At 44.1% G+C, this 16,738-nt stretch overlaps 1 protein-coding gene across 2 annotated transcripts in view; it reads left to right on the top strand.

Annotated features, from left to right (window-relative positions):
* Positions 1-310: 310 nt before the first annotated feature.
* LOC137384852 (carboxypeptidase A1-like) overlaps positions 311-16,738 on the top strand; it is a 31,466-nt gene continuing 15,038 nt past the window's right edge. Inside the window, exons 1-7 of one of the 2 annotated variants that reach the window (XM_068059438.1) lie at positions 311-640; positions 7,749-7,819; positions 10,159-10,240; positions 11,662-11,796; positions 12,490-12,588; positions 15,331-15,432; positions 16,262-16,360. In XM_068059438.1, coding sequence (XP_067915539.1) covers positions 7,752-7,819; positions 10,159-10,240; positions 11,662-11,796; positions 12,490-12,588; positions 15,331-15,432; positions 16,262-16,360 — 585 coding nt within the window. In that variant the 5' untranslated portion in view covers positions 311-640; positions 7,749-7,751. Of the gene's footprint in view, positions 641-5,728; positions 5,879-7,748; positions 7,820-10,158; positions 10,241-11,661; positions 11,797-12,489; positions 12,589-15,330; positions 15,433-16,261; positions 16,361-16,738 lie in introns of those variants that run through there. The other variant, XM_068059437.1, reaches the window with a different exon arrangement.

The raw sequence follows: 16,738 nt of genomic DNA, 5'->3' as shown, positions 1-16,738 counted from the left end.
TAAGGAGGCCCAAAGAAAGAAAGAAGCAAATCAGTGAAATGTTTGAAGTTAAAAGAACAACCTGCAGGATGAAAAAGACAATCACAAAGTTTGCCACAATATGTGAGTCTCTGCCTATCCATTTACAGTGGATTGCAATAGCAGATATGCAATACTGGCACTGGAGTGCTGACTTGGGTTGCATTAGAGTACTACAATGGAAGTTTGGTAACTGAGGATAATTAAAGGTTAATTTTATCTTAAATCTAATCTGTTTTTTATTTAGCAGATTAACTTAACAGTTTTTTTTTATGTTAGGGTTGGAGAAGGTGAGTTTTAGACCAGCTTTAAACAGGGTTCACTCAGGCTCTGCTTGCAGCTGCACTTTGTTAATTTGAGAAGTGGCTTAAAACAGTTTTCAGGGGGCTAGAGTCAGTCAGTATAAAAGTGAGCCATCTTACAGTGCTGACTTTGTTTGCACTGGAGTGATGACTTGGGTTGCAATAGAGTGCAACAGTGGATGTTTGGTAACTGAGGAAGTTCGGTAAGGAGGGAGAGAGGAGCTCCTTTCATTTCCTCCCTGTCCTCATTGAGGGGAGCCGAGAGCTTCCAAAGAGCACAGCTGACTGGGAGAAGACTCGGAGGGCAGAGTTCCGGACCGGTAAGTATAAAACACTTACCTCTGGTAAAAAAAAACTGAAAGTGACGCCACAGAAAGCTGTGACCTGATTGGCTGGTAGGGAATTTTTTTTAACTGAATTTGAAAATAAAACATTGATAAAAATTGATTAAAACCCTAATGAACTAATTAATAAGTAGAGTAACTAAACCAGAGGGAGGAGATTACTGTATTTAGATAGCATTTTATATTTATAGTAGGAATCTAGCACCAGGGACCATATAGTTATTATAACAATTTAGTAAGGATTTAATTATTTATTTATCTTAAATTAATTTATTAATTAGTGCTAGAAATGTCAGTTAGAGGGGTGAAATGCTTCACCTGTGAGATGTGGGAAGTCCGTGATGCTTCCAGCGTTCCGGATGACTACATCTGCAGGAAGTGTACCCAGTTGCAGCTCCTCACAGACCGCATGGATTGGTTGGAGCGGCAACTGGATGCACTTAGGAGCATGCAGGTGGCAGAAAGCGTCATAGACAGGAGTTTTAGAGAAGTGGTTACACCCAAGGTGCAGGCAGATAGATGGGTGACCGCTAGAAGGGGCAGGCAGTCAGTGCAGGAATCCCCTGTGGCTATCCCCCTCTCTAACAAGTATACCGTTTTGGATACTGTTGGGGGGGATGGCCTATCAGGGGAAAACAGCAGCTGCCAGAGCAGTGGCACCACGGCTGGCACTGTTGTTCAGCAGAGAGGGACAAAGCGCAGAAGAGCAATAGTTATAGGGGACTCTATAGTCAGGGGCACAGATAGGCACTTCTGTGGACGTGAAAGAGACTCCAGGATGGTATGTTGCCTCCCTGGTGCCAGGGTCAAGGATGTCTCTGAACGGACAGGGGGCATTCTGAAGGGGGAGGGTGAACAGCCAGAGGTTGTGGTACACATCGGTACCAACGACATAGGCAGGAAGAGTGACGAGGTCCTGCAGGGAGAGTTTAGGGGGTTAGGTAGAAAGTTAAAAGACAGGACCTCTAGGGTTGTAATCTCAGGATTACTCCCTGTGCCACGTGCCAGTGAGGCTAGAAATAGGAAGATAGTGCAGCTAACCACGTGGCTGAACAGCTGGTGTAGAAGGGAGGGTTTCAGATATCTGGACCATTGGGATCTCTTCAGGGACAAATGGGACCTGTACAAGAAGGACGGGTTGCATCTAAACTGGAGGGGCACAAATATCCTGGCTGCGAGGTTTGCTAGTGTCACTCGGGAGGGTTTAAACTAGTGTGGCAGGGGGGTGGGATCCAGAGCAGTAGGACAGCAAGTGAAATAAATGAGGGGGAACTAGTAAATCAGGCCAGTAAGACTAAGAGGAAGAGCAGGCAGGGAGCTGTTGCGGAGCACAGCGGGACTGGTGGTCTGAAGTGCATTTGTTTCAATGCGAGAAGTATAACAGGTAAGGCAGATGAACCAGAGCTTGGATTAGTACTTGGAACTATGATGTTGTTGCTATTACAGAGACTTGGTTGAGGGAAGGGCAGGATTGGCAGCTAAATGTTCCAGGATTTAGAAGCTTCAGGCGGGATAGAGGGGGATGTAAAAGGGGTGGGGGAGTTGCATTACTAGTTAAGGAGAATATCACAGCTGTACTGCGGGAGGACACCTCGGAGGGGTCGTGCAGTGAAGCAATATGGGTGGAGCTCAGGAATAGGAAGGGTGCAGTCACGATGTTGGGGGTTTCCTACAGGCCTCCCAACAGCCAGCGGGAGGTAGAGGAGCAGATATGTGGACAGATTTTGGAAAGATGTAAAGGTAACAGGGTTGTAGTGGTGGGTGATTTTAACTTCCCCTATATTGACTGGGACTCACTTAGTGCTAAGGGCTTGGATGGGGCAGAATTTGTAAGGAGCATCCAGGAGGGCTTCTTGAAACAATATGTAGATAGTCCAATGGGGGGTGGGGCCATACTGGACCTGGTATTGGGGAATGAGCCCGGCCAGGTGGTCGAAGTTTCAGTAGGGGAGCATTTCGGGAACAGTGACCATAATTCCATACGTTTTAAGGTACTTGTGAATAAGGATAAGAGTAGTCCTCAGGTGAAGGTGCTAAATTGGGGGAAGGCTAATTATAACAATATTCGGCAGGAACTGAAGAATTTAGATTGGGGGCGGCTGTTTGAGGGTAAATCAACATCTGACATGTGGGAGTCTTTCAAATGTCAGTTGATTAGAATCCAGGACCAGCATGTTCCTGTGAGGAAGAAGGATAAGTTTGGCAAGTTTCAGGAACCTTGGATAACGAGGGATATTGTGAGCCTAGTCAAAAAGAAAAAGGAGGCATTCGTAAGGGCTGGAAGGCTAGGAACAGACGAATCCCTTGAGGAATATAAAGACAGTAGGAAGGAACTTAAGCAAGGAGTCAGGAGGGCTAAAAGGGGTCATGAAAAGTCATTGGCAAACAGGATTAAGGATAATCCCAATGCTTTTTATACGTATATAAAAAGCAAGAGAGTAACTAGGGAAAGGGTTGGCCCACTCAAGGACAGAAAAGGGAATCTATGTGTGGAGCTAGAGGAAATAGGCGAGGTACTAAATGAGTACTTTGCATCAGTATTCACCAAAGAGAAGGACTTAGTGGATGATGAGCCTAGGGAAGGGAGTGTAGATAGTCTCAGTCATCTCATTATCAAAAAGGAGGAGGTGTTGGGTGTCTTGCAAAGCATTAAGGTAGATAAGTCCCCAGGGCCTGATGGGATCTACCCCAGAATACTAAGGGAGGCAAGGGAAGAAATTGCTGGGGCCTTGACAGAAATCTTTGCATCCTCATTGGCTACAGGTGAGGTCCCAGAGGGTGGAGAATAGTCAATGTTGTTCCTTTGTTTAAGAAGGGTAGCAAGGATAATCCAGGAAATTATAGGCCGGTGAGCCTTACGTCAGTGGTAGGGAAATTATTAGAGAGGATTCTTCGGGACAGGATTTACTCCCATTTGGAAACAAACGATCTTATTAGCGAGAGGCAGCATGGTTTTGTGAAGGGGAGGTCGTGTCTCACTAATTTGATTGAGTTTTTTGAGGAAGTGACAAAGATGATTGATGAAGGAAGGGCAGTGGATGTTATCTATATGGACTTCAGTAAAGCCTTTGACAAGATCCCTCATGGCAGACTGGTACAAAAGGTGAAGTCACACGAGATCAGAGGTGAGCTGGCAAGATGGATACAGAACTGGCTCAGTCATAGAAGACAGAGGGTATCAGTGGAAGGGTGCTTTTCTGAGTGGAGGGATGTGACTAGTGGTGTTCCGCAGGGATCAGTGCTGGGACCTTTGCTCTTTTGTAGTATATATAAATGATTTGGAGGAAAATGTAGCTGGTCTGATTAGTAAGTTTGCGGACAACACAAAGGTTGGTGGAGTTGCGGATAGTGATGAGGATTGTCAGAGGATACAGCAGGATATAGATCGGTTGGAGACTTGGGCGAAGAAATGGCAGATGGAGTTTAATCCGGACAAATGTGAGGTAATGCACTTTGGAAGATCTAATACAGATGGGAAGTATACAGTAAATGGCAGAACCCTTAGGAGTATTGACAGGCAGAGAGATCTGGGCGTACAGGTCCACAGGTCACTGAAAGTGGCAACGCAAGTTGATAAGGTAGTCAAGAAGGCATATGGCATGCTTGCCTTCATTGGTCGGGGCACAGAGTATAAAAATTGGCAAGTCATGCTGCAGCTGTATAGAACTTTAGTTAGGCCACACTTAGAATATTGCGTGCAATTCTGGTCGCCACACTACCAAAAGGACGTGGAGGCTCTGGAGAGGGTACAGAAGAGGTTTACCAGGATGTTGCCTGGTCTGGAGGGCATTAGCTATGAGGAGAGGTTGGATAAACTCGGATTGTTTTCACTGGCGCGATGGAGGTGGAGGGGCAACATGATAGAGGTTTACAAAGTTATGAGCGGCATGGACAGATTGGATAGTCAGAAGCTTTTTCCCAGGGTGGAAGAATCAGTTACTAGGGGACATAGGTTTAAGGTGAGAGGGGCAAAGTTTAGAAGGGATGTGCGAGGCAAGTTCTTTACACAGAGGGTGGTGAGTGCCTGGAACTTGATGTCGGGGCAGGTGGTGGAAGCAGGTACCATAGAGACGTTTAAGAGGCATCTTGACAAATACATGAATAGGATGGGAATAGAGGGATACGGACCCCGGAAGTGCAAAAGGTTTTAGTTTAGGCAGGCATCAAGATCGGCACAGGCTTGGAGGATTGAATGGCCTGTTCCTGTGCTGTACTGTTCTTTGTTCTTTGTTCATACTAAGACACAAGGTCAAGATGCTCTCCTGATGTGTGGGAGCTTGCTGTGCTCAAATTGGCTGTCACATTTCCTACATTACGATAGTCGAATACAAGTTACTCATTGGCTCTTTGGGACATCTTGAGGTTGTAATAGGCAAGACTTTTTTGAACAGTCTTTTTGAATGTCGGGAAGAATTTACAGTTAAGCCCAAGGGACACTGAGGGAATTGAGGGATATGTGGATAGGGCAAGAAAGTGGAGTTAAGGTAGATCAGCCATGATCTTATTGAATGGCAGCGCAGGCTTGAGGGGCCAAATGGCCTCTTGCTGCTCCTATTTCTGGTGTTTTTACATCCCAGTGTAGGTGGTCCAACAATGGTGGAACCATGCAGCTTACAGTGGATTATGTCAAATCCCATAACTTTCCAGGCCAAGTTCTTCTGAAGCTGTGTGCACTCTCAGTAAGCATCGGGATTAGATCTGTGAGACAGCTGGTCAGCATACACTTGTCTCCAACCCCACAATATTCCTAACAATGCACAGTAAATATTTTTTTTGAAAACAAACTGATCAGAGGCTTACTTCATCATCAAAATGTCACCTGTGAGTGAATTTATTGCAGAATTTTCAAAAGCTCTATAAATCAGATTTATTGCCCTTGGGCAAAAACAACCCCCACACAGGATTCGTGAAGGTTCCTGTAACCATCAGGTTCTCGTGTTTCATTTGGAGAACAGTTGCAAATTTTTTAGGAAGCACAAACTACAAGCTTCTCATGACGCTTTGTGTCTGCCTCCCAATATTGTGGCAAGATAGCTGTGGAATTACACAAACGCTCATACCTCAGTCACCAGCAACAGCACTGCAGCTGCCGTCCTCCACTGACGATGAGAATCTCTTGCTGCTTTAACACCTCCCCTTTATAAATTGCCTCGGCTGACAGACTTTTCTTTGCTAAGGAAGATCTTCTGAGACTGAAAGTTTCGTGAGATTGGGGTGAGTAACTCAGCACAGTAGGGTAGGCACTGGAGTGTTTTTCATGGGGGAACTTGCTGATCTCCTGTGGCAATGTGCATGGGTCTGGGGACATGGTTATGATGTTCAGCTACAAAGATGGAGCTAAGTTTCATGACCCATCCCTATGCAAGTACTCTCCATGAGTAGTGATCTAAGAGAGTGGTGGGAATGTTAAGGCAAATAAAATAGATATATTTAAGAAAAGCTAGATAAACACATGCGGGAGAAAGGAATAGAAGGACATGTTGATCGGGTTGGATGAAGAAGAGTGGGAGGAAGATCATGTGGAGCATGCACTTTTGGGCTGAATGGCCTGTTTCTTTGTTGTAAATACTTAGTCAGAAAAAAAACTTTTAGATATTACTGAGATATGGGCATTGTAACGCCAACACTTATTGCCCATTCCTAGTTATCCTTGAGAAGGTGGTGGTGAGCCTTCTTCTTGAACCGTTGCAGTATGTGTCGTAAGGTTCTTCCACAGTGCTGTTAGATAGGAGAACCAGGATTTTGGCCCAGCAACGATGAAGGAATGGCCACTATATGTCCCAAGTCTGGATGGTGTGTGACTTGCAGGGGAACTTGGAGGTAGTGGTGTTCCCGTGCGCCTGCTGCCCTTGTTGTTTCAGGTGGAGATTACGGGTTTGGGAAGTGCTGTCAAATAAGCCTTGACGAATTGCTGCAATGCATCTTGTAGATTGTGCACACTCCTGCCACTGTGTGTCAGTGGTGCATGTTTACAGTGATGGAGGGGTTGCTGATTAAAAAGATTGCTTTGTCCTGGATGATATCACGATTCTTGAGTGCTGTTGCAGGTACACCCATCCAAGCAAGTGGAGAGTATTCATGAGTTCAATTCGAGTCTAATTGATAGGAAAGGTCTTTTATAGATTGACAGCTCCTTGTGACTCCTGTCTTTGGAAGAGACCAGGAAAATGGCTGTTTTACTTTCTCAGCTGAAGTTAAACAGTCACTCAATGATAGGGAAAATTGTGAGCACTAGGGCACATCCTACCATAGTGTGGTACTGAGCATTAGTATAACAGCAAATTGCACTGTCATCTCACTCCTAAACAATAATAGTATTTATCAAAACTGATGTGAATAGTACAGGACCTGGGAGTGGGAGAAATGATCTTAATGGGACATAATAAGTCTCACCCAGCTGTATTGCAGTTGCAGAATAGTACATTCCATGCTGCATGGTTTTGTCTTTATGAAACGACACAAGGAAGAAATTCGTCTGGGCCTGTTTCCAGACCCAGACCTGGTGCTGCGCAGGCTACACCCACCCCAACCGAGAGGCCTTAGGGCCTGCCGCAATTGGGCCTGCTCTACATAATCCATGCCATCGGGAATGTCATGGAGCTGAGAAAAAAAACCCTTCTATCTCTTTTTGGTGCTGGCCATTCACTAGGCTGGATCGACGCCAGCAAAATCTAGGTATTCTACGTCTCATGAACAAGTAGAATACAATAAATTGCAATGGAACGACAAGTCCATTCTTCCCTCATATACTGTTGAATAGCAGTGTTGAGCCTCAAACACTGGTCAGAAGCTGATCTATCTGAAGGAGCCCTGCCCAATCTCTAATGTTGGATCGACATTACAGCCATGAGCTTTAATATTTTCCACTGTACTCTTAAGGAAGGCTGTCAGGACCCAAGAACAGGTTAGAATTATATATTCTGCTCGCTGAAAAACCAATGGAGATCTCTCTGCTTTTGAAGAAACCCAGATATAGGAAAATGGCCCAATGACAAGTAGTGCCGCCAGTGCCCGAGTTACCATCAAAAAATATATTTAAATGAAAATGTGAGTAACACTTGTTTTATGTTCTTTATTTCCACAGAAAATGAGGGCACTTTGGCTATTTTTCAGCATGGTCCTTGTGGCTGCTCGAAGACAGGTAACTTTCATTGGGTGAGTAACTCTCTTGGGTCATCAAGCTTTCCTGAGTTATGACGGTTGGCAGTTAATCTGTTCCTAGTGCTTCCTCCGAGGCTTCTCCTAGGGCTTCCATCGAAGACTTTTTCCAAGTAATGTTTGAGCATACTACCTACTGAGCCACACCTGACACCTAACAGTTGGTGGGAAGGTGGAATGAGAGTTAGAGAGACATAAAATAAAAGAAAGACTTGCATTTATATAGCGCTTTTCAAAACCACCGGTAATCTCAACGTGGTTTGCAGCCAATGAAGTGCTTTTTGAAGAGTAGCCACTGTTGTAATGTAGGAAAAGCATTAACAACAGTGTTTGATTTCTTTCATCTGGGAGAGGTGGGGAATGAGTCTAGTGTCCCTAAATTGGGGGTCGACATTACAATGGTGGGAGAGATGGAACGATCAGACATCGACTCTGGATAAAGCGGCGTTGAATCCCTGAATGATACTTACTGATAAATGTTTCAAAATGGCCTTCAGAACCCAATTCCATATTCCTGTTACTTTCCCAAACTAATAAATAGTGTTAATGGCTTGAAAAGTCACAAACCTCTTTAGTTTTCCCATTTTTTATCTTTACTGATTTTTGCTCCAAGTTTGGGCCATAGATGAGGTAGCAGACATTCTTTTCTGTAAGCGTCTTCTGGAAGGTTCCAAGCTCATGTCAGTTGCCTGTCAGGACCTGTCTGCCAAATTTCCCGCACTGTGGAGACATTTGATCTCCCTCGCAACACCATCCCTCACCCACCCACACTATAATCTGCCAAGGGGACTGTCAAGGCATGACTTAAAATCAGTTTAGAATAATCTGATCCTATCAAAAATGTAACATTTTGTAACATTAGGTAAAAAGAAAAACATAGAGCTGAAATATGAAGAAAAAATGCGGGAAATGTCCGGAACATCAATTCGTGCCATAAAAGAGATGAGTTAATGTTTTATGGTGTAAATTTCATTGGAATTGTTTACTAAGCAGTCATTATGTAAACTGGGCATGTTCTCACTGGAAGAGAGAGAATTGAGCAGGGATATGATTACTGTTTTTTAGAATGTTAAAGGGACTAGGTAATGTTGATCATGGCAAGCTGTCTCACCTTGTCCAGAACAGTGGAAGCAGAGGACATTGTCTGCGCTTGTGGAGTGGGTTAAATTTAAAATTGTGAATGAGTGGTCAATCTATGGAACAGGTTCCCTAGGGAGACAGCGGGAGCAGTTAGAATTCATTCATTAAAGTGCAATTTCGATTGATTCCTTTCGGTGAATACAACAGTGGTTCAAGATGAGACATCACCACCTTCTTAGGGCAGCTAGGTATATGCAATAAATCCTGAATAAGAAGAGCGCAAAGTATTCAGTGAGATGCTTATTATGGCTGCTGGGCTAGTCCACACATCAGCACTTTTAGCATTAAAGAGTAGGGTTGCCAACTCTAGTTGGACATATTCTGCCACCAATCTCCCTGCCCCTGCAATCCCACCATTGCTCGCCCAACATGTCAATTTTCACGAGACACTACCTCCCCAAACCAATTAGAAAGTGGATAGTCTCTTCATTATCCAGTTGAGGGATTCTTGACTGTCAGTCAAACAGCCTGTTTCTCCTTATGTTCAACATTTTTATAAGTAGTGAACAACACTGTTCAAAGAATATTCTTTTAAAACATTTTTACTAATGCCCCTATGAATTTTTTTCCCGGGTTTAACTCACAGCAGATTAGTCTTTAATCCGTGGAAATTAGTATTTAATTCTTGGAAATGTCAGGACAATCCCGAATGATTGGCAATCTTAGTAAAGTGCAACTCTTTTTGTTTAATTTTTTTTCCCCTGGTCTTAATGTAGGCTCTGACACTCACTATATCTCTCAATCTTTCTCCAAATAGTCTTTCGGTAACACCTAAGCCAATTATATCATTTGCTCCCAAGACCTGACATGTTCTGGCAGTTCTTCCTCTCCCAGAAACTAAGACAGTGTCTGGTTAAATCTCTTCAGTGTTTAGAGAAGAGGGCACTTGCAGTTTCAGAGGGTAAGCTGCTAACTGGCTGTGATCATGTGGTGTGGCGGATTACAGACTCTTCTGTTTGCCTTCAGGAGGCAGGGAGGGATTTCCCAACTTTTCCAGAATAAGCCACAGTTTTACCCCTTATGGCTTGTGATTGCGAGATTAGGGGTTGAGTCGATATGCACGTAGCTGTAATGTTGTGTAAATGGAACATATTCGGCCTCGTCATCTCTCCTCGTTCTTTTCATTTGTATGTTCGTGTATGTTGTCATTTGAATTTTAAATAACCTGTAACTCCGTTTTTTTTTTAATCCCCTAGTGACCAGGTGCTGCGGATCCATGTTAGCAATCAGGAGCAGCTGGCTATGGTGAAGTCGCTGGAGGAATTGGAGCATCTGAAGGTAATTGTCCCTATTAAACTGTGGCATTTCTCTGCGTCAAAGGCATTGGGTCATTTGAAGGAACTGGGACCTTAAGCCAGGAATTCATATTTACAGACATGTACAGGTTGTAGAACCCCAAAACTGTAGATCTCCGATCTCACCCAATCTTCCATCCCTCTACAACCTTTGAAAATCCAACCTTGGTGTCAAATTTCCAATGTGTCTTGTTATACTTTATCTTCTCTGCTACCCTTGGCAGTTTCTTGCAGTATGGGCATAGGCCCTTCACTTAGGTTTCTCAAAGAATTATGCTCTCTGTGCTCGAGGACCAGGCTGCACGCTAACAGAAAAAGTGGATATGAGCTTTCAGTGTTTAGTATCGTTGCTGGAACATGTTGCCAGGAAGGGCAGTCAAGGTAACGACAATGGACTACTCAGTGAAATGACCTGTGGTAAAAAAAAACTTGCATTTATTTAGCGCCTTTCACAACCTCAGGACATCCCAAAGCATTTTTACAGCCAATAAATCACTTTTGAAGTGTAGTCACTGCTGTAATGTAGGAAATGTGGAAGTCAATCTGCGGACAGCAAGCTCCATGAACAGAACTGAGGTAATGGCCAGATAATCTGTTTTTAGCGATGTTGGCTGAGGGCTCAATATTGGTCAGGACACGAGGGCTAACTACCCTGCTTTTCTTTAAAGTAGAGCTGTGGGAGCTTTTACTTCCAGCTGAGAGAGCAAATAGGGCCTCAGTTTAATATCTCACATGAAACAGCACCTCCGACAGTGCAACACACCCTCAGTACTGCACTGGATTGTCAGCCTAGGTTATGTGCAGTTCCGACAACACTCAAGAAGCTTGACACCATCCAGGACAAAGCTGTCTGATGGATCAACACCCCATCCACCACCTTAAACATTCACTCCCTCCACCACCAACCCACAGTGGCAGCAGTTTGTACCATCTACAAGATGCGCTGTAGCAACTCACTAAACCTCCTTCGACAGCACCTTCCAAACCCATGACCTCTCGAAGGACAAGGGCAGCAGGCACATGGGAACACCATCACCTGCATGTTCCCCTCCAAGTCACACACCATCCCATCTTGGAAGTATATTTCTGTTACTTCACTGTCGCTGGGTCAAAATCCTGGAACTCCCTCCCCAGCAGCACTTTGGGTGTACCTACATCAGATGGACTGTAACGGTTCAAGAAGGCAGCTCAACACCACCTTCTCAAGGGCAATTAGGGAAATGCTGGCCTAGCCAGAAATGCTCACATCCCATGAATGAATAAAACAATGTTCCCAGGTTTCTGAATTGGGATTTGAATTCACAACTTTCTGACTATAAGACAAGTATGTTACCAACTGAGCCATGGTTGCCACTTCATACGTTAATGACAGCTCTGAAATTTTCCTTTCTCTCTCCTTTGTAGCTTGATTTCTGGAAAGAACCTGTATGGACTTCCCTCCCGATTGACCTACGAGTTCCTGGCAAGCATGTCCACACTGTCAAAGCCTTTCTGGACTCTAACGGCATTACATATTCTGTCATGATCAAGAACCTACAGGTAAATCTCGGAATATTTCAGACTCCTGGCCCATGCTATCCTAGTTGCCAGTTTGCAACTGAGTGGGGAAGTGAGCTGATGCAGTATAGCTGTTTAATGGGTCTCCTCAGCTTGCGGTAAGTAGTGAAACTCCGAGTGAGTGCGGCTGCAAAGATGGGTCACTAAACATCAGCACAATGTTACAGAGCTCTTAAAACATCAAGCAGAATAACACCATGCATGGTACCAAAGAGGCCATTTTAAAACTGTATTTGCCCTTAGTGAGACCACATCTAGTATCGTTTGGTGTCCCTATTTTGGTATGGTTCTCCTTAGAGCAGAGAAGATTAAGGGGAGATTTAATAGAGCTGCTCAAAGTTATATGGAGTTTTGATATGGTAAATAGGAAGAAACTGTTCCCATTGGCAGGAGGGTTGATAACCAGAAGACACAGATTTAATATAATTGACAAAAGAACCAGAGGGGAGGATGAGGAGAATTTTTTTACACAGTGATTCTTTGATATGAAATGCACTGCTTAAAAGGAGGGTGGAAGCAGATTCAATAGTAACTTTCAAAAGAGAATTGGATAACTACTTGGGGGAAAATGGAGCCAAGAGTTCATGTGTGGTCAAAAATTTGAATGTTATTAATCAGATGTTTCTCCAGCTTGCTGCTTCTGAAACTGAATTCCTCTCTAACCTTGTTTTACAGTCTTTGGTGGATGAAGAGCATGTAAGCATGTTGGTTTCTGAGCTGAGACAAAACGGCACCTACAGCTTTAATTATAAATCCTACCACACACTGAAGGAGGTGAGATACTGTATAGCTTGCAGTGTTACCCTCAAGGGTCTCTATCATGTTACTAAGCCTGTCCTGGTTATTGTACCATAGTGTTGCTAACTGGTTCAGTGCCAACAATAACTTGCATTTGTATAGCGCCTTTAAAAAATCCGAAGTCATTTCATAGGAGTGTTATCAAACAAAGTCTGACACCAAGCCAGATGAGATATTAGGACAGGTGGCCAAAAACCTGGGGAAAATAGATGGATTTTTAAGGAGCATCTTTAAGGTGAAGAGTGAGGTGGAGAAGTGGAGAGGTTTAGGGAAGGAATTTCCGAGCTCAGGGAAATTGAAGAAGCACAAGAGGCTAGAATTGGAGGAATGCAGAGATCTCAGAGGGTTGTAGGGCTGGAGGAGGTTATGGAGCTCGTGAGGGGCACGGACAGGTTTGAACACAAGGCTGAGAATTTTAAAATGAAGGTGTTGCTAGACAGGGAGCCAACACAGCTCAGCAAGCATAGGAGTGATGGGTGAACGGGACTTGATGTGAGTTAGGATACAGGTAGGAGAGTTTTGGATGAGCTCAAGTTTATGGAAGGTGGTAGGTGAGAGACCCACCAGAAGACTATTGGAATAATCGAGTCTGAAAGTAACTATGGCATGGAGGAGGGTTTCAGCAGCAGATGAGCTGAGGCAGGGGTGGAGACAGATGTTGTTGCACAGGTGGAAGTAGGTGGTCTTGATGATGGAGAGAATATGGGGTCATAAGCTAGCTCGGGGTCAAGTTGGACACCTTGTTTTTGAACAGTCTGGTTCTGCCTCAGGCAATGACCCGTAAGAGGGATGGAGGTGGTGGCTAGGAAACAGAGTTTGTGGTGCATCATAGGAAACTGATACAAATGTGTACTTCATTTGGATCTATCGGGTTAATTCAGTGATCTCACATTCCCACAAGTGTCTCACTCAATGGAACCACGAATGGGAAAATGGGGGGTGATGATGTCTCTGTCTTTAACTTGTGCTCTCTTCAATCGCAGCTCTCCTGCTGAGAGCACAGGATGATTGAATTTATTCTTTATAGATGCTCTTTTGTTTAGAGGAGTGCAGCTGACTACATGCACACTTTTATCCATCATCAGTTGCACCCCTAAATGTGAACAGCAGGACCTGTAGGTACCTGACTGCAGCCAAGACCCACGAGCGTGTGGGTCTATGAATCTGCGTCAGGTTAAGGCAACATGAATGTAAACCCATGGATTTTGCACTCTGGGTCCCCATATTCCACAATGGAGTCGAGTGTACAGGGAAGTATTGGGGAATTATTCATCTGGGTGCCAGGAAAGATGTACCTACCCTCAATTACGGGGAAATGGCCCAATTGAAGGCCAGGAAAGAGGTCTTTTATGTTGCACCATGGCAAACACTTCACTCATGCAGGAACCCATCCAGGGAATGTGCAAGAATCATCTAATTTTAAGAACAGAAAGTGGTGGAAATCCTCAGCAGGTCAGGCAGCACCTGTGGAGAGAGAAAAACAGAGTTAACATTTCAGCTCTGTGACCTTTCATCAGAACTGGCAAAAGTTAGAAATGTAACAGGTTTTGAGCAAGTGAAAGGGGGGAGGGGGAAGAAGAACAAAAGGGAAGGTCTGTGATAGGTCGGAGGGCAGGAGAGATTAAATGACAAAGATATCATGGAATAAAAGTAGAGGAAGTGGTAATAGTTGTAGTAAAAACCATTGCATTTGTCCAGAGAGTGTTAATGGCAGAATAATGAAAAGCTCTGTCCAAAAGCAAAAACATGAAAAACAAGTTTAAGACTGGCACATGGTAAAAAATAATCAAATTAGAGGTCATGGTCTGAAATTGTTGAACTCAATGTTGAGTCCAGAAGGCTGTAGAGTGCCTAATTGGAAGATGAGGCGCTGTTCCTCCAGCTTCACGGGAACACTGCAGCAGGCTGCGGACAGAAATGAGGCATTCCACAAAGCGGTCACCCAATCTCCTCTACATTAAGGAGACCAAACGCAGATTGGGTGACCGCTTTGTGGGACACCTCCAATCAGACCGCAAGCATGACCCCGAGCTTCTGGTTGCTTGCCATTTTAATTCACCATCTTGCTGTCACGTCCACATTTCTGTCCTCAGTCTGCTGCAGTGTTCCAGTGAAGCTCAAGAAACAGCATCTCATCTTCCGATTAGGCACTCTACAGCCTTCTGGACTCAACATTGAGTTCAACAACTTAAGACACTGAATGCCATTTTGATTTTGTTTTTACCATGTGCTGGTCTTGAACTTGTTTTTCATGTTTTTGCTTTTGATTCGTTATTGCTGTTCATTATTCTGTCATTCACACTTTCTCTGAACAAATGCTTTGTCTTTTACTACAACTATTACCACTCCCTTTGCCTTTGATTCCATGTCATCTTTGTCATATAATCTTTCCTGCCCTCCACCCTATCACAGACCTTCCCTTTTGTTCTTCTTCCCCCTCCCCCTTTCACTTGCTCAAAACCTGTTACATTTCTAACTTTTGCCAGTTCTGATGAAAGGTTATCAACCTGAAATGTTAACTCTGCTTCTCTCTCCACAGATGTTGCCAGACCTACTGAGTATTTCCAGCACTTCCTGTTTTTATTTCAGATTTCCAGCATCTGCAGTACTTTGCTTTTACCTTTAAGAACACCTCTTTTTGCATGGTTCCCATTGACAATATTATACAGGGATGTATTGGTGTGACTCACGCAGTCTCTATTATTGCTTTCACCTCAGATTTATAAATGGGTGAAGAATCTTGCAGCTGAAAACCCGCAAATAGTCAGAAGAATCAGGATCGGTAGAAGTTTCCAAGGGCGGGCAATTCATGTCCTGAAGGTTGGTCAAGAAATGGCAACATTTAATGTCTCATCATCACATAGGTACCTTGTTGTATCTTCTGGTGCTCAATCAATAAATAAATGGTGTTCAATCACATGAAATATCAGCCTCCACCCTATATTTAGTCATGTGAATGCAGACAGAAAACAGCTTGATGAAGCCTACCCAACAGCACTGTGAGGTTCAAGAAAGTGACTCACCACTACTTTCTCAAGGACAATTAGGGATGAGTAATAAATGCTGGCCTTACCAGCAACGCTCACATCCCATGAGCGAATTTTAAAAAACACATGGACAGGATGTAATGGGGTAACTGATGTGGAAACTGGAAAATCCCACCTTGATGGAGAAGGTGGTGGGGATTTATCTTCTGAGCTTGGGAGTTGATGCATATTGGTGGGATAGAGGAAGCTGTGCTTTGCGTCTACTCCATGCTACAGCTGACCTGGGAGCATTCTATGCTGACGGGGAAGGGAAATCTAGCTTCGGGTGAGAACTGCTGCAAGAGGCATTGTCAGTTAATTTTTCCCCCTTCTCTGTTGTTACATGATCCAATTTCAAGCAGGAGAAAGCGGAGGAAGATCTGGCTCTCAAACTCAGCAAAAACTGGCCGGAATGTTCTCACTCAGTCTGTATGTGATGGACAGTTCCTGGTGGTTTGGATAGTCTACTTGTGGATCTACTTGGTACATCTATAAATATACCTAGCATTGTCCACTTCTCTAATAGTACTGGTGTATCATTAAACATGGACTGAACGTACACTCACTCTGTATTGTTCTCTTGAATAGAGTCTTTAATGGGGCTGTTTTTCTCATTTGGACAGTTTAGCACAGGAGGCAAGCGTCCTGCCATATGGATCGACAGTGGTATACACGGCCGTGAATGGATATCGCCTGCCGTCGCAATCTGGATTGCAAAGAAGGTCAGAAGACATTTCATTAGGGCAATTTCAATCCCATCCCAATCGGGAACAATGCTGGATTTACGTCCTGCCCACATTTAGTCTCCATTGAAGTCACTGGAGAGCAATATTGGCTGGGATGTAAAACCATCATTCCACCCAATCCGAAAGCAAAATACTGAAGATGCTGGAAATCTGAAATAAAAACAGAAAATGCTGGAAATACTCAGCAGGTCTGGCAGCATCTGTGGAGAGAGAAGCAGAGTTAACGTTTCAGGTCTGTGACCTTTCATCAGAACTGAGAAAAGTTAGAAATGTAATAGGTTTTGAGCAAGTGAAAGGGAGGAGGGTGGGAAAAGGGAAGATGTGTGATAGAGTGGAGGGCAGGAGAGATCAAAT

The sequence above is a fragment of the Heterodontus francisci genome, chromosome 27 (assembly GCF_036365525.1).
Source record: "Heterodontus francisci isolate sHetFra1 chromosome 27, sHetFra1.hap1, whole genome shotgun sequence".
Classification (NCBI taxonomy): domain Eukaryota; kingdom Metazoa; phylum Chordata; class Chondrichthyes; order Heterodontiformes; family Heterodontidae; genus Heterodontus; species Heterodontus francisci.
Note: the sequence above shows the minus strand (reverse complement) of the source record. Positions and strands in the feature narration are given on the sequence as shown.